Here is a 24,878-nt window from a genome sequence, read left to right on the forward strand (position 1 = left end):
GTAACTTTTCCGTAAGTGCTGTATATCTATACTTTTCAGTATACTGCATAGATCATAGATAAATATAATTAACTTTAGAGTATAGATAATTAATACGTAATGTAATAATATGGTTTAATTGTGAAAAATAGTTTTGAAAACTATAAAAAAAATATTTATTTTATTTTAATTATTGTATATTACAATAACAATTATAATACAACTTTAAAAATTATTCTAATTACAGTCAATATCAATTAGATCAGTATTCCAACGGTAATATAAATGTATTTTTATATTAAATATTTTATAATACATTCATAAATGTTGTGTAATTTATATTATTTTATGTAATGTTATTCCTCTTAACTATAACTATTACATTATAATATTTCTCTAACTACATTTTAATAACTATCTATCCGAAAAGTAATATTATGTTTAGTATTTAATCTCTATCATTCTAATCTAACATAATTTTGAACCAAGTTTATTGACAGATTTTATAAGTTTCGATCATGAATCCTTTAAATGACATTTGAAGAATACATTAAGAGCTATAACATCTATAATTAAAATAATTAAAAATATACTATTATGGTATTATAAACTTATAAACACAACAGTTTATATATTAACCAATAATTATTACTATCTTAACAATAATTGAATGTAGTAAGTTTATGAAATGTACCTATACAATTTATTCAATTACATAAATTGTATCCCAAGCTGCTAAATGGTTATGTTTTTAATTTCCTTCCAATTCACTTAGAAGTAATATTTTTATTTATATTATAATTTTTTTTTTTTACGTGTTGCTATATTTATAAATATTTAGTTGACTAGTGTATATATTACTTATATATGTGAAGTATCTAGCATTCATAATAGTCTATGTTTATTATATAATTATACCTACAACTATGATATCAAATATTATAATATATTAAATAATAAAATGTGTTTATATATTGTAATGTATTAATAAATCTATAGTCATTAGTCAGTTATATTATTAAAAAAAAATTTTTTTTGAATATTTTTGGCAGATTATCAATTAAATTATTCACTAATGGGTGGTACAGTAAACAATTATACATTGTTTTAATAAAAACTGATTTTATTTAATAATGTCATTTGTACCTTATCAAACAGCAAAACAACTATTATACAATTAGGGTTCCAAGCAGAGACTTATTTAGGAATTTTGCCCCCAGATTATCTGAGCGCCATTACTTTTTTTTATCACCCAAATGACCTAGGTAATGTATTATATCAAAATACTCTCCAAAATTTACCACCCGGGTCCCAAGCCCCTCCCCCCTCCCCTAAATACATAACTGGTTCTAAGGTAGTCATGATAATTAATGTAGTTTTGTAAAATTATAAAAATATTACCTATAAAATTAAAATTGAAAAAAATGATTAAATTATACATTTTATGTTAGAATTATACATGTAATTTATTAGTTAATATTTAAATTATTATACATATATAAAAATAATAGATTTATAGATTTATGATTAAAATATGCAAAGGTTAATTATACATTAATAATTTGATAAAGCTTACATAAACACATTTTTATCATTATTATTATTATTTTTTTTTTTTGAATTCGATATTAATGTATATTTTTCATTTTAGGTATTAAATGTCTATGATATTAGCAAATGTATGGAAATATAGAGTGGGTTATAGACAATTTGTCACTCATAATAAATTTACACGAATTCAAGCCATGTCTAATGATAGAAAGAGGACTGAAAAAGGATCTAATTTAAATGATGATGAAGGTAATTCATTAATTTAATTTTAAATGAATAATTAAACAGTATTTTTAATACAATTTATTACCATAAGGTTTTTTTAGAAGTAAAATATTTTAAAGGTATTATAACATTTAACAAACCTTTAAATATTAACCTAAATCATTAAAAACTACTTTTTTTTTTTTTTTTTTGTAATAATAAACTAAGTATTAATATTTTCTAGGTATTTTAAAAATTACCATTGGTGATGTGAAAAAACTTACCAAAGCATCAAAAACTCCTGAACTTGTTCCTATTAACTATCGTAAGTAATACAAATTTATAAATTTATTTATAGCTTATTATTTATTGTATGCGTCTTCATCTGACACTTAGTACTCACCGCCACCATAATCTCCTATCATTTTTTTTTATCCTGAATGAATACTTTCCAATATTTTGCTCAAATTTTATCAAGTTATTCTTTCACTATAACCATGGATATAGAATAGATATTTTTACTTTCTTTAGACTTTTTTATAATTGTTATTTGATACTGTGTATCTTCCAGGGATAGGTTAAGTATTATTTTCCATTATTATTTATTTTGTGATTTATGTACATTATCTGTACATTTAATTAATTTGTTTTCATTCAAATTTTCACTTGACTCGTTTTTATTGCATATTTATATTTTTAAACTATAAATTAAGTATCTATAATATTTATATTTTATAATTTAATTTTGAACTAAATTGTATTTTATTCACAGTTGACATGACCTGCAACCAGGAAGCTATGTCCCATTTGCGATGGATGCTTCAAAAAGATATTCTTGGTCAAGACATGTTTTTGATTGGAAAACCTGGACCTCTCAGGCGGCGTTTAGCTTTGGCTTACTTAGAGCTTACTAATAAATCTGTTGAGTTTGTTTCATTGTCTCAAGATACTACTGAAGCTGATTTGAAACAGCGTAGAGAAATTATTGGAGGCACTGCAAAGTACATCAACCAAGTAAATTTTTTTTTAAGTTTTAAAATTAATTTACTCTATAGTCAATATATTATACTTTTACAATACAATTATTTCTATAGAGTGCTGTTAAAGCTGCAATTGAAGGACATGTTTTAATTCTTGATGGAATTGAAAAAGCAGAACGTAATGTTTTACCAATTTTAAACAACTTGCTTGAAAACCGAGAAATTCATTTAGAAGATGGTAGATTTTTAGTAGCACCCAAAACATATGACAAACTATTAAAAGTAAAAATAAAAAATTATTGATTACTCTTATTAAATTAATGTAGGTTTAAATACTAATATGTGTATACTTATTCTAGGAACACGGGCTAGAGCACATGATAAAATGGAATCTGGTTCGTGTCAGTGAAGATTTCTTTGTTATTGCACTTGGTTTGCCAGTTCCTACATATAATGGCATTCCTCTAGATCCTCCTTTACGTTCACGATTTCAAGCTAGACATATTATGACACCATCTTATGCGGTAAGATAATGTTTAAATGCAGCAATAATTTTAATTTCATATAACGAAACTAATTTTGATATCATACTTACATATTAATATTTTGAAATATGACATTTTTGACATAAAATTTTTACTTATAACTTTACTTAGAAAATATTTCATTTAACTTAAAGAAGTATTTATCGTTTAACAGGAATAAATATATTTGTTTAATCATACAGTATTTTTATAAACATCAAAAATTTTAACATTTTAAAAATATTTTATTTAATAATAAAATAATTATTAAAACAGTCATAGGTATATGGAAATAAATGCATCATGATAAAATGAAAACAAGCTATTTGTTATTACGATCAAATAATTATATACATTCTGCTGAAAATATTATTTTATCTACCACTAAATAATATTTAACTATCAAAATGTATTAATATTTTATTTTTATTCAACACAACATTTTAAAAATGTCTTAAAGTGTAGGTTCTAAATTACATTGAAACATTAAACACAATACTTAACAGAATCACTATACAAACTGATGTATATAATATTCTTATAGCTAGGTGTATAAATTATTTATTTATTTCATTGATTTTAATTTAACTGATACCAGTATAATATAGTGCAATTAAAATTATTAACACGACTAAAATTATTTGTTCTCTTCTTGTTGTATGTTATAACTTTTTCAGTATAACAAATATCTCATCCCGCCAACTACAGAATTACCTAATATTATTAAAGATCATATTATATATAATTCTACATATACATTTAACCGCAGTGGCGCAATTCTATAGGGAGACACTTCTTTGTGGAGGAAAACAATTTTATTTTAACTAAACAAACATTTAAAAACATTTACAAATTTATTTTTGAATCAAAAATAATAAACAAAATTGGTTTATTAGTTAAAATCAAATTAATATGAGGTGAAACTATTGTCTATTGTCGCTGGTAAATTGTCAATTGAGTACATTTTTAATTATGTTTTAATATAAGGATTTAGGAAAAATTATAAATATAATTATAAATATATTTGGTATCCCTGGGCCACATTCAGCTCAATACTCGAATTCTCTTTTACATAATATATTATACCTATAAGTAATTTTAAACTTTGATTATCTTTATATAAATCATAAGCCAGTTTAACTTCATTAAATGCAATATTAGGTACTGCATTCTTTAGAAAGTATCTATATACAGTCAGACAGTAGTCAGTGAAGTAAAAATATTCGAATTATATGTAAATATTTTTTTTAAAAAATAAATCATGTCACCTAAATCCGTATAAAAAAACCACTCACCCCCAGTTGTCTCTTCCCCTCAGCGTCCAGGCTATGGCATTGAATTGAAATAAACATTTATTTATTTTTTTTTTTTTTGAGATTTCATGTATCTACTTAAATATTACACTCCAAAAAACTAGACTCGCTTGTACACTCGTTGACGTGAGTGATTTTATTGTTATCCGCGGTTGTGGTAGCTGGGCAACTACCTTGTAGTACGGATGGCATGTGGACGTGCAATTCGGTTTTATGACGACTTTTTACTCTGGATCTCATCGTCGGTCTCTCGTCATGGATCACAATCGCCTGCCGATGTTCGGACCTTTGGCTATGGCGTTCCGGGATCGAACAGGTCTTAACAAGTGCCGGGCGTCTGCAACCACGAGCGTCGCTGCCCGGCGCCGACATGGGTTTCCGGCGCGCGTCCAACTCCACTGACGGCTTCTGCAACCACTGCAACACGCGCTCCACATAATTATCGTCGTCATTGCTACTGCGTTCAGCGTCTTCGTCGTCGTGATCATCGAATGTCCTAGAGTTCTGCGTCCCGCGGTCTACGAGTGCGGCTCGTCGCCGGAGTTGCAGCCGTTTTTCTTTTTCGAGTGATTTGTCGTCGTCGGACAACAAGACGTGCCGGACACCGCTCACCCAGGTGGTCCGAACCACCAACCGTCCACACGACGATTTCCAGCGGAAAAACTCGTATGGGTCCGTGTCGGCCGTCTTCATAATATTGGCAGTCGCGTTCGTGAACGTTCCGACTCGTGCGCTCCCGAACGCCGACTAAACGAACCTGTACATGTATTATTATATCTAAATTCAAAAAATCGCCGTACACATTTGTGTAAACGTCACGTGTACGCGTGTGTGTCGTAAATGACGGCCCCCTCATCGTGAAATCAACGACTCTTAGACATGCACACGCCATCCATCGTGCTCCCTACCCAACCCCTCACGGGCGTCTCGCCCACGACTAAGTCGTCCTGCGTTTTATTTTTCCCCGAGACGTGCATCGCGCGGTTACGGTCGTCGTCAAAGTGTGGCGGGGTGATGTATATATAGTAGCGGTACATGGGTAGTCTATTTTTTTAATGTGACAGTGTCATTATTATACGGTTTTCAAAAACGAATAAACATAGATTATATTGTATAGGTACCTCCGTGGGTAGCATTTATTGAGGTATGAATAAAAAACAAAAAAATAGAAATTTCCGTGACGATAAACGCAAAACGCAGTCGGAGAACTAATAAGACAGCACACATTAAATTGTATATAATATATATATAGGTGCCGCATATTTAGAGTTTTTTCTTTTTAATCGCTCGTAATTGTTTACTGTTGAATGTAGTATTTATATTTTACATGCGTGTGTGTGAGTAATATTATGTTAATACCTCAACTATAATAACTATTTTACGTTAATCGGCTATGACGTTTTTGCAATTATAATTTATAGCTGGTAGCTGGAATTTCTTTGAAACTCTTTTCGTATATTTTAATTATTTAGTATTTACCATAACTAACTATACTGGCTACTGGCTAGCTACGTATGGGCATATGTAAACTGCGCTCAAATAACCTTTTTTTGTAAACTGCTACCGAATTAGTATCTATGCTAAAAGATATAATGTATATTAAACTGCGTTAAAAATGGCGCATTGTTAAATGCTATGGTTTATCATTTCTAAGTCCTGCAAGAAGTTTGTTGAGTATCTATTGAGTATTTTGTAAATTTTTGAATGAAATCAAAGCCTGATGACGAAAAAATGATACGATTTTCAGAGTTGTTGGTAGATGTATATTATATATTTATATATGTATAAGTGAAGAAGCTTAATATATCCACTCGAAATCCGGACTCTATAGCATCAGCAAAACCAATTTTAACCACTAATGCTTGTGAGTTATTTCATTCTCAATTTAATTCTAGCTTTTATACACCTCATCCAAATATTTTCATAGTTATAGAAAAATTCAAATAAATTCAAATAGAAACATATATTAAACTAACTAGTATAAATGAACCCTTTAAATATCAAAATTATAAAATGTAATTAACAATTATAACAGTGATCAAACTCCTGCAATTGATTTATATTATATTATATATCAACAATATAATATTATTTATCCTAATATTGTAATCCAAAATATATTCCTAAATTACCTATGCATAATATATTTTTTTAATTTTTAATTTTATTCTACCTATTAATTGTTTATGTTGTATCGCCATACGAAATAAATAAATTATATGGCTATAACGAATTAAGTATTAGAATTAAGTTATTTAAAAATTAGAGATTTTAATTTTAGATTAGTAGTTTTGTTTAATTTTGCAAAAATAATTAAAATATAGCTTTTCATTTTTTAAATTTTACCTAGGTGAACTTAACATATCACCTTTTTGCACTTGATAAAAACTCGGGCGCAGTTTACAATCCCCTACGTGTCTATGATAATCATAGTTATATAAAAATTGGATTATTAATAATTTAGTATTTTAAAATGTGAAAATATCTAATGATTGTTAAGTATTGAAAATTGCAACCCGATGCGGGTTACATTAATTATGTTCAAACTTAAAATTTATGTGCTACTATATAAAAACTTATATGTAATAATTAATAACAATTTAGATAAACAAAAAACGATTTAATTAAAATATAATTAGTTTTTAAACTTTAAATTAAATCAGATAAAACTCCTTTTTTAATTACATGCATAATTATATTATATATATAAAACCGTAAAAGTTGCTTTACTACGTATATAATAATATGTATAATAAACATCAAATAAACCTCTTCCGTGAGTGTAGGTTACTGTTATAATGGATGTGTTAAATTTGAATTCAAAGAAAACAATTCTAATTTGAAGTGGCGTGTATGTAACTTATTCCTATATGTTATTAATTAAGATATTTTATTATTGCTATGGCATAATATAATATATTTATTTTTGTATTATCATAGATTGAATTAATTTTTGTCAAAAACATAGCATTTATTCATTAACTTTTTAGTCAATATACCTACCATTATACCGACGTACCGTAAAATAGTGTAAATAAGATCGTTGCCTTTTGAAAATTCTTTTTATAAAATGATAACTATAGTATAACAGCTGAATGCCTAAAGTTTTCATAGTTAATATTTTTTCAACGACTAAAATCGTTATTTTTTATGTTTACATAAAAATTTGATCACCAAACATCCATGAAAATTTAATATGATTTTTGTTCTGCTTTATTTTTAAATTCTTGAAAAAAAAAACGCAGGTCGTTGTCATATTAATAAAACTATTTTTAATCATAAATCATGGGATTAATGAATTTTAGCAATCAAATTAAATTTATTAGAAAATACATTGATGTTTGTTTTAAATATTAACTGCATCATAAAAACTCAAAAACAAATAACTGTAAGGAAAATGTTAAATACAATAATCTGTAGGTCGCACAAAAAACATATTGAAAAAACATTTTATACAAATATATAACAATTGTATAGTTGGGAAAATAGTTATATAAGTATTATATCTAGTATACAACTTTTTTATTTGTTTTTCTCTATATTTTCACTGAATTCTCTAAAGATCCTAAAGAGTCGAGGACAACGTGTTTACCATGTATATCCTGTACCTAATATATAACTTGTGTACCTAACCTAAAGTGTTATTAAACAGAGCACATAATAGTCATAATATATATTATATATGACATGCGTTAAAATTTAAAGGCTATTCTTATATTAAAATAATTTTTATATTTATGTATGTACTTTTATATGATATTTTAGCAAACCATATTATACATATATCAACTACTTATATTTTTATTCCCGTGAAGTTTTAGTTTTAGTTGCTATTTACACAAATTATTTTATGTAATAAATGTATAAATATTAAAAATATTATGATCAATAACACGCATATAGGTACTTATCAGTTTTAGAACTATTTTAGTTATAATTTTGTAAAATAAAGAACAAAAGTTTCGAAAGCTATATAGACAAAAACTCCAAGTTTTAAAAAAGGTGCTTAATGTTTGTATCGACAGTTCTATTTATTTTTGAACAGTGATTATCTTTAATGTTGGTTGCAATCAAACCAAAAAAAGTTTTAAAAAAAAATCATGTTTCCAAGCCGTTAAACTAATGACAATTATAGAGTGGAAAAAGTCGTCAAACGGAACATTTTGATCAACCCCCACTGCAACCGCCATATAGCAATTCTTGTATTTTTATATCGTCACTATTAAACTCCTGTATAATGTTTATAGCGTGACTAAAGCTATTATATGCGGGCTCGTCTAGTACCTACCTCAAAAGTTTCTGGAAGTGAATTTATGTTAATGACTCTATTATTTATTTCTATTTGTAATAATTAAATTATAATTTAATATTTAGAACATGCTAAACGATCTGACTGCTGAGTACCCGACGGCACCCAAAGACAAATTAGAAAAAGTGTTATCCTGCGCTTTTGCTCTGGCATCGCCAGAGTCCAGTGAATTGGGATTGCACGGTTTCCCAATAGAAAACGTGCCCGCTGTTGCTAAACTAATCGTAAGTACAAAAAAAAAAACACATCACTTCGTAAAATAAAAAGTATAATTAATGTAGGAATCCTCATCATAATATTTTGACGTGTTTAAGAAGACTCCAACCGCATATGCTGTGGTGTTGCCTTCATCTTACAAAGTTATAATTATACAACATGACAAAATGTTACTTCACGATAATCAATTTAAATTTGTTAATTTTTTTTAATTTAGAATTTATTGACCTATTATAAAATATAAAGGTTGCATTATAACTTGTTTCGTAATACAATATACAAATATTTATCAATAAAAACCTCCAAGATGCCCTAGATAATTAATTATCTTACTTTTAAATTTTTTTAATAAATCATTCATTCTAAATTTTTAAAACTCGGAACGGAGTAAAATGTATTATTCTGAACATACAATTTACTGTTATGTGTTCAAAAAAAGAAGACAACACGCATATGCAAGTGTGATGTCTTAACCCTTATCTTTGTAAAGAACGAAAAATACACTTCAATTTTTTTTAATAATCTTTATATTTTTATTATAATTTAATTGCTTGTAAAATACTTATGAGCTATGATATACTCACATACGGTCACTAAAATTTATTTTTTAGTCATTCGTACCTTGCATAATTTTAAAATCCCAAATTTTAATTAAATAGCTTTTAGTCCCTATAGGTACACATTTTGTGTGTGCCTGATAATGAATATACTGTTTGCTACACCATTATATGTAATATAAACACTTTCGTAAACCTATAATAATATATATTTTACTTGTATTACATTATTATCGTGCTTCCTGACAGAGATTCGTGTGTATTTTATGTAAACTGTAGTCGCATATTTCAGTACAACAACCCTTCCGTGTCACCAAATAATGTGCTCAAACGTATCTATCCATACGAAAGCTTCATGAACCCGGACGGCAAACGTTCCGTTAACGGCATACTGTCTTCTTTTTGTCCCGAAAATGGTGACGAACCGATCAATCGTCACGTTGTGTCCGTCGGAGGACCGAACAACCAAAACGAGGCCGAAGTTGTTCTAGACAATTCCAAACGTTTTACGGTAGGTGCATCAGAAATATAGAATAAATAATAATATTACTTCATCTAATAATGTATATAAGGTACATGAAATTATAAATTTCTTTCGAATTAATTTAATATAATAATATTGTATATATATATATAGGTACCGTCCGGTAACGCGACTTCCCCGAACGTCACCGAATTATTTCCGAGTTTCGTAGACACTGGTTATCAAAACGCCGTACTGTCGGATCTCGCACTCAGTCATTCGGTAGCCGACATATGCATCATTGGACCAAGAGGCAGTGGCAAGACGGCAATTGTGAATAGGTTTGCGACCACATTTCATTACAACGTGGAAACTGTTTCTCTATATCAGGTTTGGGTTAACAAAATTTTTTTTTTTCTTGTAATATATTTATACTTTTTTATAGGATTTAACAGCAAGAGATTTAATCCAACAAAGAACCACACTACCAAACGGTGACACTGTTTGGAAGTATAGTCCGTTGGTGGTTGCTGCCATTGAGGGAAAATTAGCTGTCCTCGACGGCCTTCATAGACTGCATTCATCAACATTATCCGTTTTACACAGGTTAGTTATATTGTACATTCGTACCTAATTTAAACATATTTCTTGACAACTTGTACATACAAAATAGTAGTTTTTATGTGTTATGTTTTTAGACTTGTTCAAGATCGAGATCTTCAACTTTATGATGGTACTAGGCTGTTAAGATCAGACAGATATGACAAACTGGCAAACAAGTTGGGAGTAGATGTTATGAACAAATCAAATATTATTCGTATACATCCAGCTTTCAGAATTATGGCACTTGCAGAACCACCTGGTTAATATTACTTTAAGGCAAAAAAAAAATGTGTTGTTTATAATATTTAAATCATTTTGTATGTGTTAGGTGGCACCATTCCTCAATGGATCACCCCAGAAGTACTAAACATGTTCATATTTCATGAACTTAGACCTTTGTCTGCTGTAGAGGAACTGAAAATTGTACAACATCTTGTAAGATTTAGATTTTGGAATAATTTAGTAAAAGTTATAAAGTTATAAAAAAATAAATACAATTCTTTTTAAGTATCCAAATAGTGTAAAACCAATGAAAAAACTAGTTGCTGTTACAAAAAAACTTCGGGAATCAACTGATATTTATTTGAATTCTTTGGCACCATCTTTATCTACACGTCAATTGTTACGAATCTCGAAAAGGCTTGACAAATATCCTGATTCAGACTTTTACAGTATTGTAAACAAAGCTTGTTTATCTCAGTATGTTTTTTTTTGTACTTGATATTTTAAATTTATTATTATTATTATTTTTTTTTTTTTTTTTTGACCATAGATTTTTACCACAACTAACAAAACAAATGCTGGAAAAAACATTATACAGTTGCAGTATTCAACCAATATTTGAAAACGTACAGGACTCTTCAATAAACTGTAAATATGATAATGACAACTTAACTATTGGTAATACAACTATTGCTCGGTATAAAACTAACGCATCTAGTAAAGTTCCAAATATTTTATTCTACGATTTACCTCAAGTAAGAATACAATTCGCCAAAATAGTATTGATTAAAACATGTCTATATAATTAAATAAAACTTCTTCTCTAGCATCTGAAACAACTAGAAATTATGCTACAAGACTTTGTTTTGGGGGAACATCTTTTGTTAGTTGGAAACCAAGGTGTTGGTAAAAACAAACTAGTTGACCGATTTTTACAACTAGTAAATAGGCCTAGAGAATACATTCAACTTCATAGGTATGAGTTTATTAATTTAATTTTTTTGTTTATTTATCAGAAATTAATTTTTTTCTAGGGATACAACAGTACAATCGTTGACTAGTCAACAAACAGTAATTGATGGTGTATTGCAAATTGAAGATTCACCATTAGTTAAAGCTGTTAAGGATGGTTATGTTTTAGTTATAGACGAAGCGGACAAAGCTCCAGCTCATGTCACATGTGTACTAAAAAATCTTGTAGAAACTGGTAATATGAGACTGGCTGATGGTAGACAAATTATCAGTAATGCTAATATTGTAAATGACAATACTGTGATTAAACTTCATCCAGACTTTCGAATGATAGTCTTAGCAAATCGACCTGGATTTCCATTTTTGGGAAATAATTTATTCAGTACACTTGGTACATACTTATTATTGTATTTAAATTAAAAATAAACTGATTTTTGAATGTTTTTTTCTAGGTGATGTATTTAGTTGCCATATTGTTGACAATCCTAGCCGTGAATCTGAAACACAGTTATTGAAAAGCTATGGGCCTGATGTTTCTCCAGAAGTTATTGATCAAGTAATTGCTGCTTTTGGAGATCTGAGACAGCTATTTGATCAAAACCTAGTTTCGTATCCATATTCAACTAGAGAAGCAGTTAATATAATCAAACATTTGCAAATTTATCCGCAAGATTCGTTATTAGATGCAATTAGAAATGTATTTGATTTTGACAGCTTTTCAAAAGAAGCGCAAGAAGTAATCACAAATGTTCTCAATAAACATAAATTACCAATAAAGCTATCACCTTGGGCAGGTCCAACTCGTAAGTGATCCAATTAATTGTAATAGTTAAATTTTTAATGAATTATGTTGTTATAGAAAAAAAAAATCTACAAATCACTGTGGAAAAAGAAAGTGGTCTTGATGTTTCCAGCCCAAAACATGGTAAAGTAGATGAAAAAAACGAACCTCATGTAGGTGGAAACACATGGGCTGGTGGTACTGGTGGTAGGGACACAGCTGGACTAGGTGGAAAAGGAGGTCCTTATAGGCTAGATGCAAAACATAAAGTTTTTCAAGTAGGTTAAAACTATAGTTTTAAATGTATTTTTATTATAAACATCTTCAATTTTTTTTAAAAAAAATGTATGTTTATATATACCAACAGGTGTCTGATGCAGAAAAAGATGCTGTACCAGAACATGTCAAAGAAGCAGCAAGACAAATGGGTCAAAAGGCATATAAAGAACGTCTCAAAGAAATAGAAATGACTGAATATGATGATAAAGTATATAATGAATACTCTTTACCAGTTAAAAACCAAGTAAAAAAATATTTGTTACTTTTATAAAATCAATTTTGTTAAAATTAATAAATTTTTTGTTTAGGTCCAGGCGTTGAGAGTGATACTTAATTCGTTACAAGCCAAATCCCAAGAAAGACAATGGATTAAGCATCAAACATCTGGCGAATTGGATGATACTAAATTAATAGAAGGTAATAATATTAAAATACTTTAATTTTTAATTTTTAACTTATGTATTTATTAATTTACTAGGTGTTATTGGCGAACGTTCTATTTATCGGAAACGAGGTAATGTTGACCCACAGATTGGGGCTCCTCAGTTAAAACCAAAACGTTTACGGTTCATCGTAGATGTTTCTGGCAGTATGTATAGATTCAACAGCTATGATGGACGTTTAGACCGTGAACTTGAAGCTGTTATAATGGTGATGGAAGCACTTAGTGGTTTTGAAGACAAAATTAGTTATGATATTGTTGGTCATTCAGGCGAGACTGAATCCCTTAAATTTGTTGATAAATCAAATCCACCCACTGATAATAAGCAACGATTAAATGTTATTAAAAAAATGCATGCTCATACTCAATTCTGTATGGCTGGTGATAATACTCTTCAATCTGTTGTATATGCACAAAAAACCTTGGAAGCTGAGCGCACTGATTTCGATGAAGCTATAATTATATTATTATCGGATGCTAACTTATCACGATACAATATAAGTCCTGAAAGATTGGCTGCCGCACTTAATCTGAGTCAAGATGTTCAATCTTTTGCAATTTTCATTGGATCACTTGGTGATCAAGCTGATGTGTAAGTAATATATTATTTAACACGTTTAACTCGTTTGCTGCGCATCACTTTTTTTATAATTATTATTAATTTTTTTTTAATGTATGTTGTAATTATTAGCAAAGTATAAATAATCGTTTTTAGTATAATAAATACTAAAGAGTTAGTCACTTTAATAAAAATATTTATATTTTATGAATTTCAGGTTAACTAAAAGTTTACCAGCCGGTAAAAGTTTTGTATGTATGGACCTCAAAAACATCCCACAAATCATTCAACAAATTTTCATGTCTTCTATTATGAGTGGTTTTTAATAAATTTGTTATAAAAATTGTACTTGTTTGTAAATTGGTGATTGTAATTATTCGATTTTAATAAATTCAGGGATTGTAGTTACCAAGTAATATAAATATAATATATTAATTATAAATAGATATTGCTGTGATAGATCTAATTTTTCAACAATAAAGTTTTATAATATATTTTTCATTACACTTAGTATTTATTAATCATCCATGTTCTTAATATGAGTACTATTCTCCAGTTCACTACCAATTAAGTATTTCAATTTTCTAGTAATGCACTTAAAATGAACTGATCAATATTTTATCTGAAAATGTATGTCATATCGATGTATTATATGTGAAGAAATAATATTATTCTTTCTTCTCAAGAATCTATGTGAGACATAACAAAAGTTTACCATTTCCGTGTTATTTACAGTTATGTATTAGCATATAAATATTAATATTAAAAAAAAGTATGAACTAATTGCTGTAGTATTATGTTTATTAAATCCACCCACTGATAATAAGCAACGATTAAATGTTATTAAAAGATGCAGGCTCATACTCAATACTGTATGGCTGGTGCTAATACTCTTCAATCTGTTGAATATGCACTTTCTTGGATTTGCATTCATTTCGTAAAAATTTAAAATGTAGACGCTCATTACATTTTTTTCTATAATGACGCTCGAGTTTTCTCTTTAGCTATTTGAAGGAAAACTAATGGAAAACTTTATGTTAAATTTTACTAAACATACAATACAACAAGAATACTAAACATTTTATAAATTATCAACTACAAAATTACTTCCAAATTTTCGCGATGTTGACATATTTCGTAAAAATTGTGACGGTTTTTTATTTTATTTTTTTTTATTGATTACAATAAGAACAACTTATAAGAAACCTTGTATTAAATTTTCAAGTTTTTTCTAAAAACGTTTTATCGTCATTTCACAAAAAAATATTTAGAAAAACTGAAAATTTCAATTGTCTATAAATAGCTCGAAATATCCTGATTATTTTGAAAAATTGGCCGCGCATTAATAACATTAATATAAACCTAACCTTGGTGAAAATTTCATATATATATATACACGATGATTCGTTTTGAGTTACAATAATATAAAAATAGAGTGGTCCAGTGGGTACCGCTCTGCTGTAAAATAGTAGGTCACTATAATGGATGTACTAAATTTGAATACAATGATAGGTTTCATTGTACCTATACAAAAAACGATTCTGAATGGACTATGGAGATGATTTATCAGCCTAGGATATAATTTCCAGTGGTTGCTGAAAAAAGGTGGTTTATGTTTTAATAGCTTGAATAGGTACACGTACACCGGTACACCAAAATTTAAGTTCTTTTATAATTATTGTAAGCCAAACTTATAGAAAATCTTGTATTAAATTGTCAGCTCTTAGCTAGGTACCTACTTATACAAACATTTTTATGAATTATATATTATAATGTAAAATTTTAGAATCGTTTTTACAAAATCCCAACTAGCTGGTACAGTTGTTCAATACCGTTTCTAACAGACTGTAAAACTACAACTATACGATCGTCATCAAAGCAGACAAAGTAGGTACCATCTGGCATCTGGGCAGCAAGCGGGCCGATAAAATACACCGACCAGAAGTCGTAGTTTTTGCGACAAAATCATAAAGGCAGTCGGTTTCGTAGCGTATTTAGCGGTTATATGATCAAATTATCATTATGTAATACTCTACTATATTTAATAAAACTTAACATGATTACATTGTCGCCGGGCTACATTCACTCCGCGCACAGGTGCGTAGCGCGATCTGGGTGTTCGCCTCAACCGACTCGGGTAGAAACTATTCGGCGTACAACTTTCGTCCACTTCTACCCTATCACGACATCGGCAAAAACCGCAAAATTAAATACTAGCCGTGAACACCCGACAAATGTCCTCACGGATGCTGGCCGCTTAAACTTTTGTGCGCCCCACCAAAACGTTATTTGCTGCATTAAAATAATTTGTAAAGTAGTATCGGTTATTCATTATTAAATAATTATAAAAATTTTTCTTATTAAAATTAATATGGTTTGACCAAATTCTATACCACTATTAGATAAGATTGGCCTGCATGATCTCCAGATCAAAATATCTATAGAAAATCAATAAAAAAATTTCTTTTTTCCACTTACAGTTCATAATTCATAGAATAATAATATGGCGTGAATAATGAATGAGGTAATATTATCGTATACATTGTGATTTGGTACATTATTTTTTTTCATTAAATAGACATCACTATAATATTACTCTATGATTTAGGTATATCGATAATATTACCTATGCGGCTATGCATAATATTATAATCTATGTACTATAACTATATTCGGTTATTGATAGACCTGTGCTAATAATGGTAGTCTGTAATTATATATATCGATAAATATCTCATCGATATTTTAGTTTTGATATGTCGAACACTCGATATCGATGAAACGATAATATCGATATACTTTGCGCATCCTTATTCCTTACGCGCAGTGGATATCGGTTCACTAAAAAATGGTCTGCTTGGTCTAGAGTCAGGTGCTAGCCGAGGTCGTCAGACGGCGTTAACAAGTTTAAAGATAATCTTGCGTAAGTGAGGACGACAAGAATAAGTAAAACATAATAATTAATAATATTCGAAATGTTTACCATTACCACAGCGGCGGCAGGTGTGCGGTATAGCTGTCAGCACTACAGGTGTGTGAAACCATAGACCTTTTACTATAAAAAAATAGTATACTCATACTACTCTATACTTGGCCAGGGCCGGATTAAGGTTTTTGCCGCCCATAAGCTAAAATTAATTTACCACCAAATTTACATAGGTAAAATTTGCTATTTCGTTTCGACCATTAAAATTTGCCGCTCTAAGCTCTATACAGCCTAAGCGGTAATACGGCCCTGTACTTAGTATTAAGGTCTATGTGTGAAACGCGATTATTATTGTTGGATGTACTAACGTACGCTGTACAGAGATTATAGCGAGATACCTAGTACAACGAATTAAAGTATACTCTAATACGTTATATAGTGCGGCCAGCGAAATTGGAAGTGTGATCGTCACGCATCTAGTGGCCGTTTTCGTGAAAATCAGGGGCTCTAAGAGTTTTACGAATTACCTGTATGATATATTTTATACGCAGTCACGCAGGGGAGACATTGATATTGTAGAAACCCTGAAGGAAATTTGCCACCGGAAGCGTGACGGTCACACTTTTAATTTCGCTGGCCGCACTTCGTTCGTATGGAATAGTACCTACGGAGCTGCTGGTGTTCGGAAGGTATCCGTCCGGTTTGACGAGAGGCTGTCTCGTGAGTGGCGGGGTAACGCTCTCTATCGGCAAACCGGACGGTTGGTTTATAGTGGTACCACTACAGTCTACAGCCACCGCCGAGCGCCGAACTCGACCGACGTCGACGACAACAACAACCCACCGCCACCGTCCCGAAGGCGCCACCACCCGACCGTCCTGTAGCACCGTCGCCGCCGCCCGCCACCGTTGTCCGTCCGCCAAGCACCAATACCCGCGGCAGCGGCTGTCCATCTGATCGCAAACGCAATATATTTTTATATTTTCCCCGAAAGGAAAATATTACGCGGCGGCGGTACGTATACACTCTCACACGCTCACGATAATAATAATATATCTATACGTTAATAATAATAAATATATATACATACATACTATAATAGCTCACGAATAATATATTGCGTTCCTTTATCTCTTCTCCACGTTTTTCTTTTTGTTTTTGTTTGTTTTTTTTTTTTTTTTTTTACGTTCCCGGACACAGACGGTCGCGTTAAAAAAGTATATTATTATCATTTGCAGCTCGCACCACCATCGTAATAATAATAATAATAATAATATTGTTATTTCATTACATTTTGCTGTTTAATAAAATATCAGATATTATTGTAACATACCCGCCGATACCGTGTGCACAGCATATTTTTCAACTTGCTTTTCGTCCGCGGTCCATTCGTTGCCGCAGGTAATATTGCCGTCGTCGTCCTCGTCATCGCCGCGTTCTGTTGCCTCTCGCGCCGATGGATACAGCCACCAAGACAATATAATAACGACAATACTTCGTTCGTTTGTGTTTACCGTTTAAAATCTCCGCCGTGCTAGTCTCATTTTCTCGGACAACGTTTACCATTGTATAATAAGCTAACCTTTCACGAACCGGACATGGTTCACGACCACGTTCGTCCGGTAATCCGGTCAATATTCGGGCAATAGATCGTCTTTATCGCTCGACCAGGTGTCGATGCGTGGCTTACAATGGCTTGCCTGAACGTGTTGAAACAGGAGATCAAAGTGATCGAGTCTACGTTCCCCAAGAACCATGATCGATTCCAGGTGCATACAGCCACCGTTGACGAAGTAATATGCAAGTTTGTTGGCCCAGCCGGGCGACAATTTGAGATCATTGGTAACATCACAGTAAGCATTAAACTGAAACAGAACAGACTAAACTCTATACATGTTTATCTGTCTGTCGTGTTCTATTCATTTCTTTTTTTGATACACTAAATTGTCTATAGGAGACATATCCTGGCACTCCACCTGTCTGGTTTGCTGACACCGATGACTGTAAGGTGACTAATGCTATCGAAAAGCTAGGTCAGACTTCCGGACTCAATAATCATGTGAGTACACTTTAGTATTTGTCTAATACTTAATCGACATACTGCTTGTGGATAAAGATAATACTAACATTCTATGTTATACAGTTTATTTCTTAAATATGCAAAGATTTTTTCATTTATCGATCCTTCCCAGACTAAAATATATTTATTATCATTTAGTTAAACATATGTTTTCACATAAAATTCCAAGGATAATTTAATAGGTACCTGGACTGTATATTTTATAATAACAGGTGAACATTATTAGTTCTTGTACTTTAAACACTTAATGTTGTTTAGAGTAAAAGTGGTTCATCAATAGAATGCTTGTAAAACAAATATCTACTAATTTATGTTTTAATAAAATATTGAAAAGGTAAAGCTGGGTACACACTAGGACAAACATTTTTGTCAAACATGTTTGTCCTAGTGTAAATCCGGTTTTAGATAATAAAATTAATAACTCATATTATGTAGACCAAAAATTTTTATTTATTTTTCATAATTATTATTTATTTATATTTTAATTCATAATATCCCAATGTAGGTGTATTAAGAGATAGATATCAACAACTATTTTTATTCTGGTGTTATCTATTAATATTTTACTTTAAAAAAACATATTCAACACTGCTTAATTCAATAAAATTATTATAATTAAAAATTGAGTAGTAGATTTTGGTCAATTAACCAACAAATAATTATAGTTAAGAATGTAGGTCTTAGTAGTTGCTTCAAATGTTAATGTTTTATTTTATTTTTAATTTATATTATAATATGTTGAGTTTTGTGATGTTTTCCTGTTAACCAATGCATGAAAACACAAATAAAACATATCTCCCAAAATACGCTCTACCTACCTAACTATAAATATTAGTATAGTATGTGGTCTACTAATATTTTGTATTTTACCAGAGATAAAATGCTTGCACTAATATTTTATACCATTTTATACATTTTTATACTTCCCTATTTCTATCATCGATAAGACTAATAGTTAAAGATAATTTACTTAATCTACGTCGCCAGTTATAAGCGAGCCGTGTCAAAGTGAAAGTTTACTGTCAGTAAAAAATTGTTTAAATGGTTTAGTGTTGTTTGTTATGTATATAAATAAATACCTAGTATCTCGCCTAGTATAGTAGATTATAATTTATAGGCAGCTTTTTAAAATGTGTATATAAAAGAATTTTATATCCACTGTTAAATACTTACAAGATTATGGCCTGCTATCTTGTGCAACATATTGTCACAAATGTGGTAGTGAAATAAAATGGTATCAAAAAAATGACCAAGAAAAAGTACATGAAGTTTTAAGTTAAAAAAAAAAAGCTTGCCAAACTACTTTTTTTATTTTAAATACACGTGTTTTTAAGTAGTCCACATTTATTGATAAACCGCATATTGGGATATAGCCAATAAAACAATTATAAAAATTGTATGCAATAATAAATATTAGAAATTCAAATCATCAGTAATTCACATGACGTATGAAGAATACTGAAATAAAACTAATGAACTGAGTACCTATTGTATAGCTCTGTTGACGAATTATAATCAATATTAGATCTATCTTCTAGTTATTGAAATCTGAATGCATACCCCCTACAGAAAAAGAGAAAAGCAACATTATCTATTGTTTTCTTATTCTTAATGTTATATAATGAAAATATAGCAGTATATTATTTTGAAATAAACTAGAATAAAATGTTTAAAAATGTATTGTAAATTATTCAATATAATAAAATTAACATTTTATTCAAAATTACAAACAAAAATTAATTAATAAAATAATAAAATTAATTAGTATTAATAATCTAGAGTTGTTTCTTTTATAGAAACACAGTCTTCACAATAATTTGTATTAAGTTTTTGTAGCTGTTTCCCAACTATTATTTTATGCTTTTAAACCACATAGTCTTATCAATATTGATATTTTATCTAGTAGGTAAAATCATTATTATTTTATTTTACTAGATTTTTATCAGATGCTGTTTATTTAATATCATTAATAATATTAATTATGCCCATATTATTTTTTGTGAATTTTGGACTGCATTAAAATCGAGATTAAAATATATTTACCTAAAAATAAAAATTGTAAATATGAGTCAATGAAATTTATAATTTTTAAGTAGTATAATAGGCCAATAGGGGATAAGTCAAACTTAAGTTTTTGTAATCTTGAAACTTAATTTTTTTTGATTTACTATGGCAAATTTAAATAAATATATAAAATTAAAATTGAACATATTTTGAACATTTCAAACTTGATTATGCTCACTGTTCAAAATTTTTAAAAGTTTGAAGGTTCAAAAAGCTAGAGATCACATCCCTTATAATTATTCTGTAAGTTATACTATTATACTATAAGTATATAACTACATAATTTTATACAGATTACTTATAAAATATATTATTCATATATATTTGAAAATTTGTAAGGTATATCAATTATAAAATGCAATTTTTCCATAGGTTATTAACCAAGTTGGAATATTGGTTAGTGAATTGTGCCGTACATATTGTTTATCTGAACCGTCCGAGTTACAAAGACTGATACAAATGCCCTCCAGTTCTGGGGCATCAACTTCTACCTCTTGCTCTAGTAAACTTACAGATGAAGAAGATGATGATGATGACGAAGAAGAAGAAGTCGAAGAATATATTCAACTTGATATGGAAGAATCTACCCCCGAATCTACCAAAAAACAAGTCAGTGTTACATATTAATTATAACACCATTTTGTTGTTTTATTTATTTTTTTAATATTAACTGTGGAAACTTAAGGTTGATGATATGGAAATTCAACACTTGGAAACTTTGGAAAGATTACGACAAAACCAACGTCAAGATTACTTAAAAGGGGCTGTAACTGGATCTGTTCAAGCTACTGATCGTCTTATGAAAGAGCTTAGAGATATATACAGATCTGATAGTTTCAAAAAAGGTAATAAATATTTATGTTATATATAAGGTCATTTGTTTAAAAGAATAATTGTTACACCAATTTATTATTGCCCCACTTAAACATAACTTAAGTTATGAAATCCAGCACTTTTATTTAAGATGGTGTTTGCTATCATTGACTATTGAAATCTTTTACAGATACAATTTATATATAACAAAACAATGGTAAAATGTTTACAAAGAATAATGATAATAATTAAAACCAGAGAACTATATTGTATGTTTTTTTAAAGGTAACTTGTCATTGGATCATTGTGTTAAATATGAATTCAATGATTAGTTATTGTAATCAAAAATAAGATTCTGAACAAATAGTTAATAGGAGATTATTGTGATGGATTTATTATATTATATTTATATTAAAATTAATATACATATATTGTAAAGGTAATCAACTAGTATAAATATTTAGTGTGAATGCTAACATTTTTCGAATTTTTTACTTTTGACGTCTCTAAGTACCAACTTCATTAAATATGCTAATAAACGCCATGTAGAAGATAAGAGTAAATTTGCTGTTCCAAAGCAGTGGTTCTCAATCTTTGTATATTGGCAACTCAATATGTTTACCTAATTTTTTATGTGACCCTTTTTATAAAAAGTGTTATATCAATATTTTAATTTTTTAATGACCCAAAATGAGATTGCAACTTTATGATTATGGACTGCTATTCCAAAGCATAACAACAGATATGTACTGTAAAACCACTACATTCTTCATTTCAATCAGAATAAAAATCATAATTAACTTCTTAATAACCCTTCAATTATAGAATAAAATTTCATACTACCCATACCAAAAGAGCACAAATCGCTATGTATCTAAACAACAACGATCCACCATCTCAAGTTGCTTACTTAATTCATCCCAAACATGGGGGAAGCAGACTACTACATATTTTTATTATTGCACTGACTTACACATGAAATCTAATACAGTTCATAATATACTAAATCTATGTATGATTCAATTCATTTTTTATTAAATAATGTTTTTAAAGAATTCAATAATATTTTTTAAATTTTAGTTCTTTAGTTTAATGATCATTAATCTTCTTAGTACCCATTTTAAGCGACACCAACAATATTTTACAGATTAATAAATTATCAGATTTGATATTTTAATTATATTGATTGTTTAAATTAAATAACATTAAATACATTGTGTATAGTTATTTGCTTATGTATGTAATATAATATTATTTACATTATAACAAATCAAACAGTAATGTAAAAACTGAACTTTAAACCCACCGGTAATGCCTAGTGTGTAATATAAACACTATTTTATGTATATACCAACAGATTACAAAAATTGTTATAGTCTAAAAATATGTTTAACTGTATGTATTATAAAGCCAGTAAACTGTGACATGTGATAGACAAAAATAATGAATTGGTGTATCATATTTTTTCAACTATAAAATAAATATGTTGTGTATCAATAATAAATAATTATAATTATTTTTAGGAATGTATAGCGTGGAACTTGTTTGCGACAGCATCTATGAGTGGAATATTAAATTAATGACAGTTGATCCAGATTCTTCTTTATACCATGATTTACAAAAATTAAAGGAGAAAGAAGGAAAAGACTTTGTGCTATTAAATATTACATTCAAAGAGACATATCCCTTTGAGCCACCATTTGTGCGTGTAGTTCATCCTATCATACAAGGTGGTTATGTCCTAGTTGGGGGTGCAATATGTATGGAATTGCTTACTAAACAAGGATGGAGCTCAGCATATACTGTTGAAGCAGTGATTATGCAAATTGCCGCTACTTTGGTTAAAGGAAAAGCAAGAATACAGTTTGGTATTCCAAAAACTATGAACCAGGTAGCCCATGCAACATATCCAGTAGTATGTGAAAATCTATTTAAAACTAAAATTTATTATTAATTTAAATAATATAAATGTTTATAAGACAATCATATTTAATAATTATTAATTTTATTTTAGGGTCAGTACTCTCTAGCCAGAGCACAGCAATCTTTTAAATCTCTTGTGCAAATACATGAAAAAAATGGTAAATAATTTATTACAAATCTAAAAATAATTCTTGATTTTAATAGTATATTTATTATTTATAATATTTATTCTTAATATAATAACTAATAATATTTTCGTTTTTTTTTTTTTTATATATAGGTTGGTTTACCCCTCCTAAAGAAGATGGTTAAACAACAGTTTTTTTAAGGCCTTAACTTTTCATTCCTAATTAAAAAAAACCTAAGTATGTCTCATTTGTAAAAAAAAATACGTCAAACTTATTTACAGTATAATATTTACGTTACTTTTATTATTTTGTTTAGTTTCTTTGTATAATTGTAGAAAATATAACTTTTATACTTTTCAATTTGGTAACCTAATTCTATCTAAGTTTTGAATTAAGTGTTCTGGTTGCCAGCTGCGCTATTTGACCCGTGATATTATTTTACAGACATAAGTCACACATAAATACTCATGGGTTATTATGATATATATTATATTTTTTAAATATTGATTCTTACATTTTTTATGAGTTCAGAGTTCAATTTTTTTTTGTGTATTTATTAAATTGTGATTAATTTTGATGTTACTAATTACGGTTTTTTATATATCAATAAATGACACACATAAATTGTGTTTAAAGGAGTTGTATGCGTTGATATCTGCTTATTCTACTATAGTCATATTATTAAAACAACACTGTAATATATATACAAATAATAACATTTTTATAATATATAAGCATATTTATATATACATATATTTTTGTTGCAAAGCTCAAAAAAAACTTCCAAAACTGCTTGTTTAGTTAACTATGATGATGATTTATTCATGAACAATAATGAAATGAATAATAATGATTTATATGTTACTCCTATACCAGTGGTTCTCAACTGGGGGGACATGGACCCTGCTTAGGGATGACACGAAATATCAACGGGAAAAGGAAAAAAAATTAATTTTTATGAAAAAAAAAACCATATTATTATCAACCTTT

The 24,878-nt window shown here is 29.0% G+C and overlaps 2 protein-coding genes across 3 annotated transcripts; both read left to right on the forward strand.

The window, feature by feature from the left end:
- Window positions 1-69: 69 nt before the first annotated feature.
- On the forward strand, window positions 70-14,455 carry LOC114130854 (von Willebrand factor A domain-containing protein 8). The gene is made up of 22 exons (XM_027995919.2): window positions 70-255; window positions 1,631-1,779; window positions 1,979-2,059; window positions 2,507-2,748; window positions 2,829-2,996; window positions 3,074-3,238; window positions 8,926-9,084; window positions 9,926-10,144; window positions 10,271-10,486; window positions 10,542-10,702; window positions 10,795-10,958; window positions 11,028-11,134; window positions 11,208-11,398; window positions 11,472-11,676; window positions 11,749-11,897; window positions 11,956-12,284; window positions 12,346-12,696; window positions 12,753-12,952; window positions 13,042-13,197; window positions 13,262-13,370; window positions 13,432-13,987; window positions 14,172-14,455. The coding sequence occupies exons 2-22, from the start codon at window positions 1,638-1,640 to the stop codon at window positions 14,278-14,280; spliced, it is 4,179 nt and encodes a 1,392-aa protein (XP_027851720.2). The 5' UTR covers window positions 70-255; window positions 1,631-1,637; the 3' UTR covers window positions 14,281-14,455.
- A 3,087-nt stretch (window positions 14,456-17,542) lies between these two features.
- LOC114130855 (ubiquitin-conjugating enzyme E2 Q2) lies at window positions 17,543-24,526 on the forward strand. 2 transcript variants are annotated; one of them, XM_050200454.1, is made up of 8 exons: window positions 17,543-17,894; window positions 18,197-18,733; window positions 18,835-18,939; window positions 21,397-21,633; window positions 21,710-21,869; window positions 23,361-23,752; window positions 23,852-23,918; window positions 24,041-24,526. In XM_050200454.1, exons 2-8 carry the CDS (start codon window positions 18,572-18,574, stop codon window positions 24,070-24,072), a joined length of 1,155 nt encoding a protein of 384 aa, XP_050056411.1. In that variant the 5' UTR covers window positions 17,543-17,894; window positions 18,197-18,571; the 3' UTR covers window positions 24,073-24,526. The 2 variants fall into 2 exon arrangements, with proteins under 2 accessions (XP_050056411.1, XP_027851722.1); XM_027995921.2 differs by having other exon boundaries at window positions 17,544-18,733; window positions 23,361-23,728.
- Window positions 24,527-24,878: the final 352 nt, after the last annotated feature.

This window comes from Aphis gossypii, chromosome 2, assembly GCF_020184175.1.
Source record: "Aphis gossypii isolate Hap1 chromosome 2, ASM2018417v2, whole genome shotgun sequence".
In the NCBI taxonomy this organism is placed as follows: Eukaryota; Metazoa; Arthropoda; class Insecta; order Hemiptera; family Aphididae; genus Aphis; species Aphis gossypii.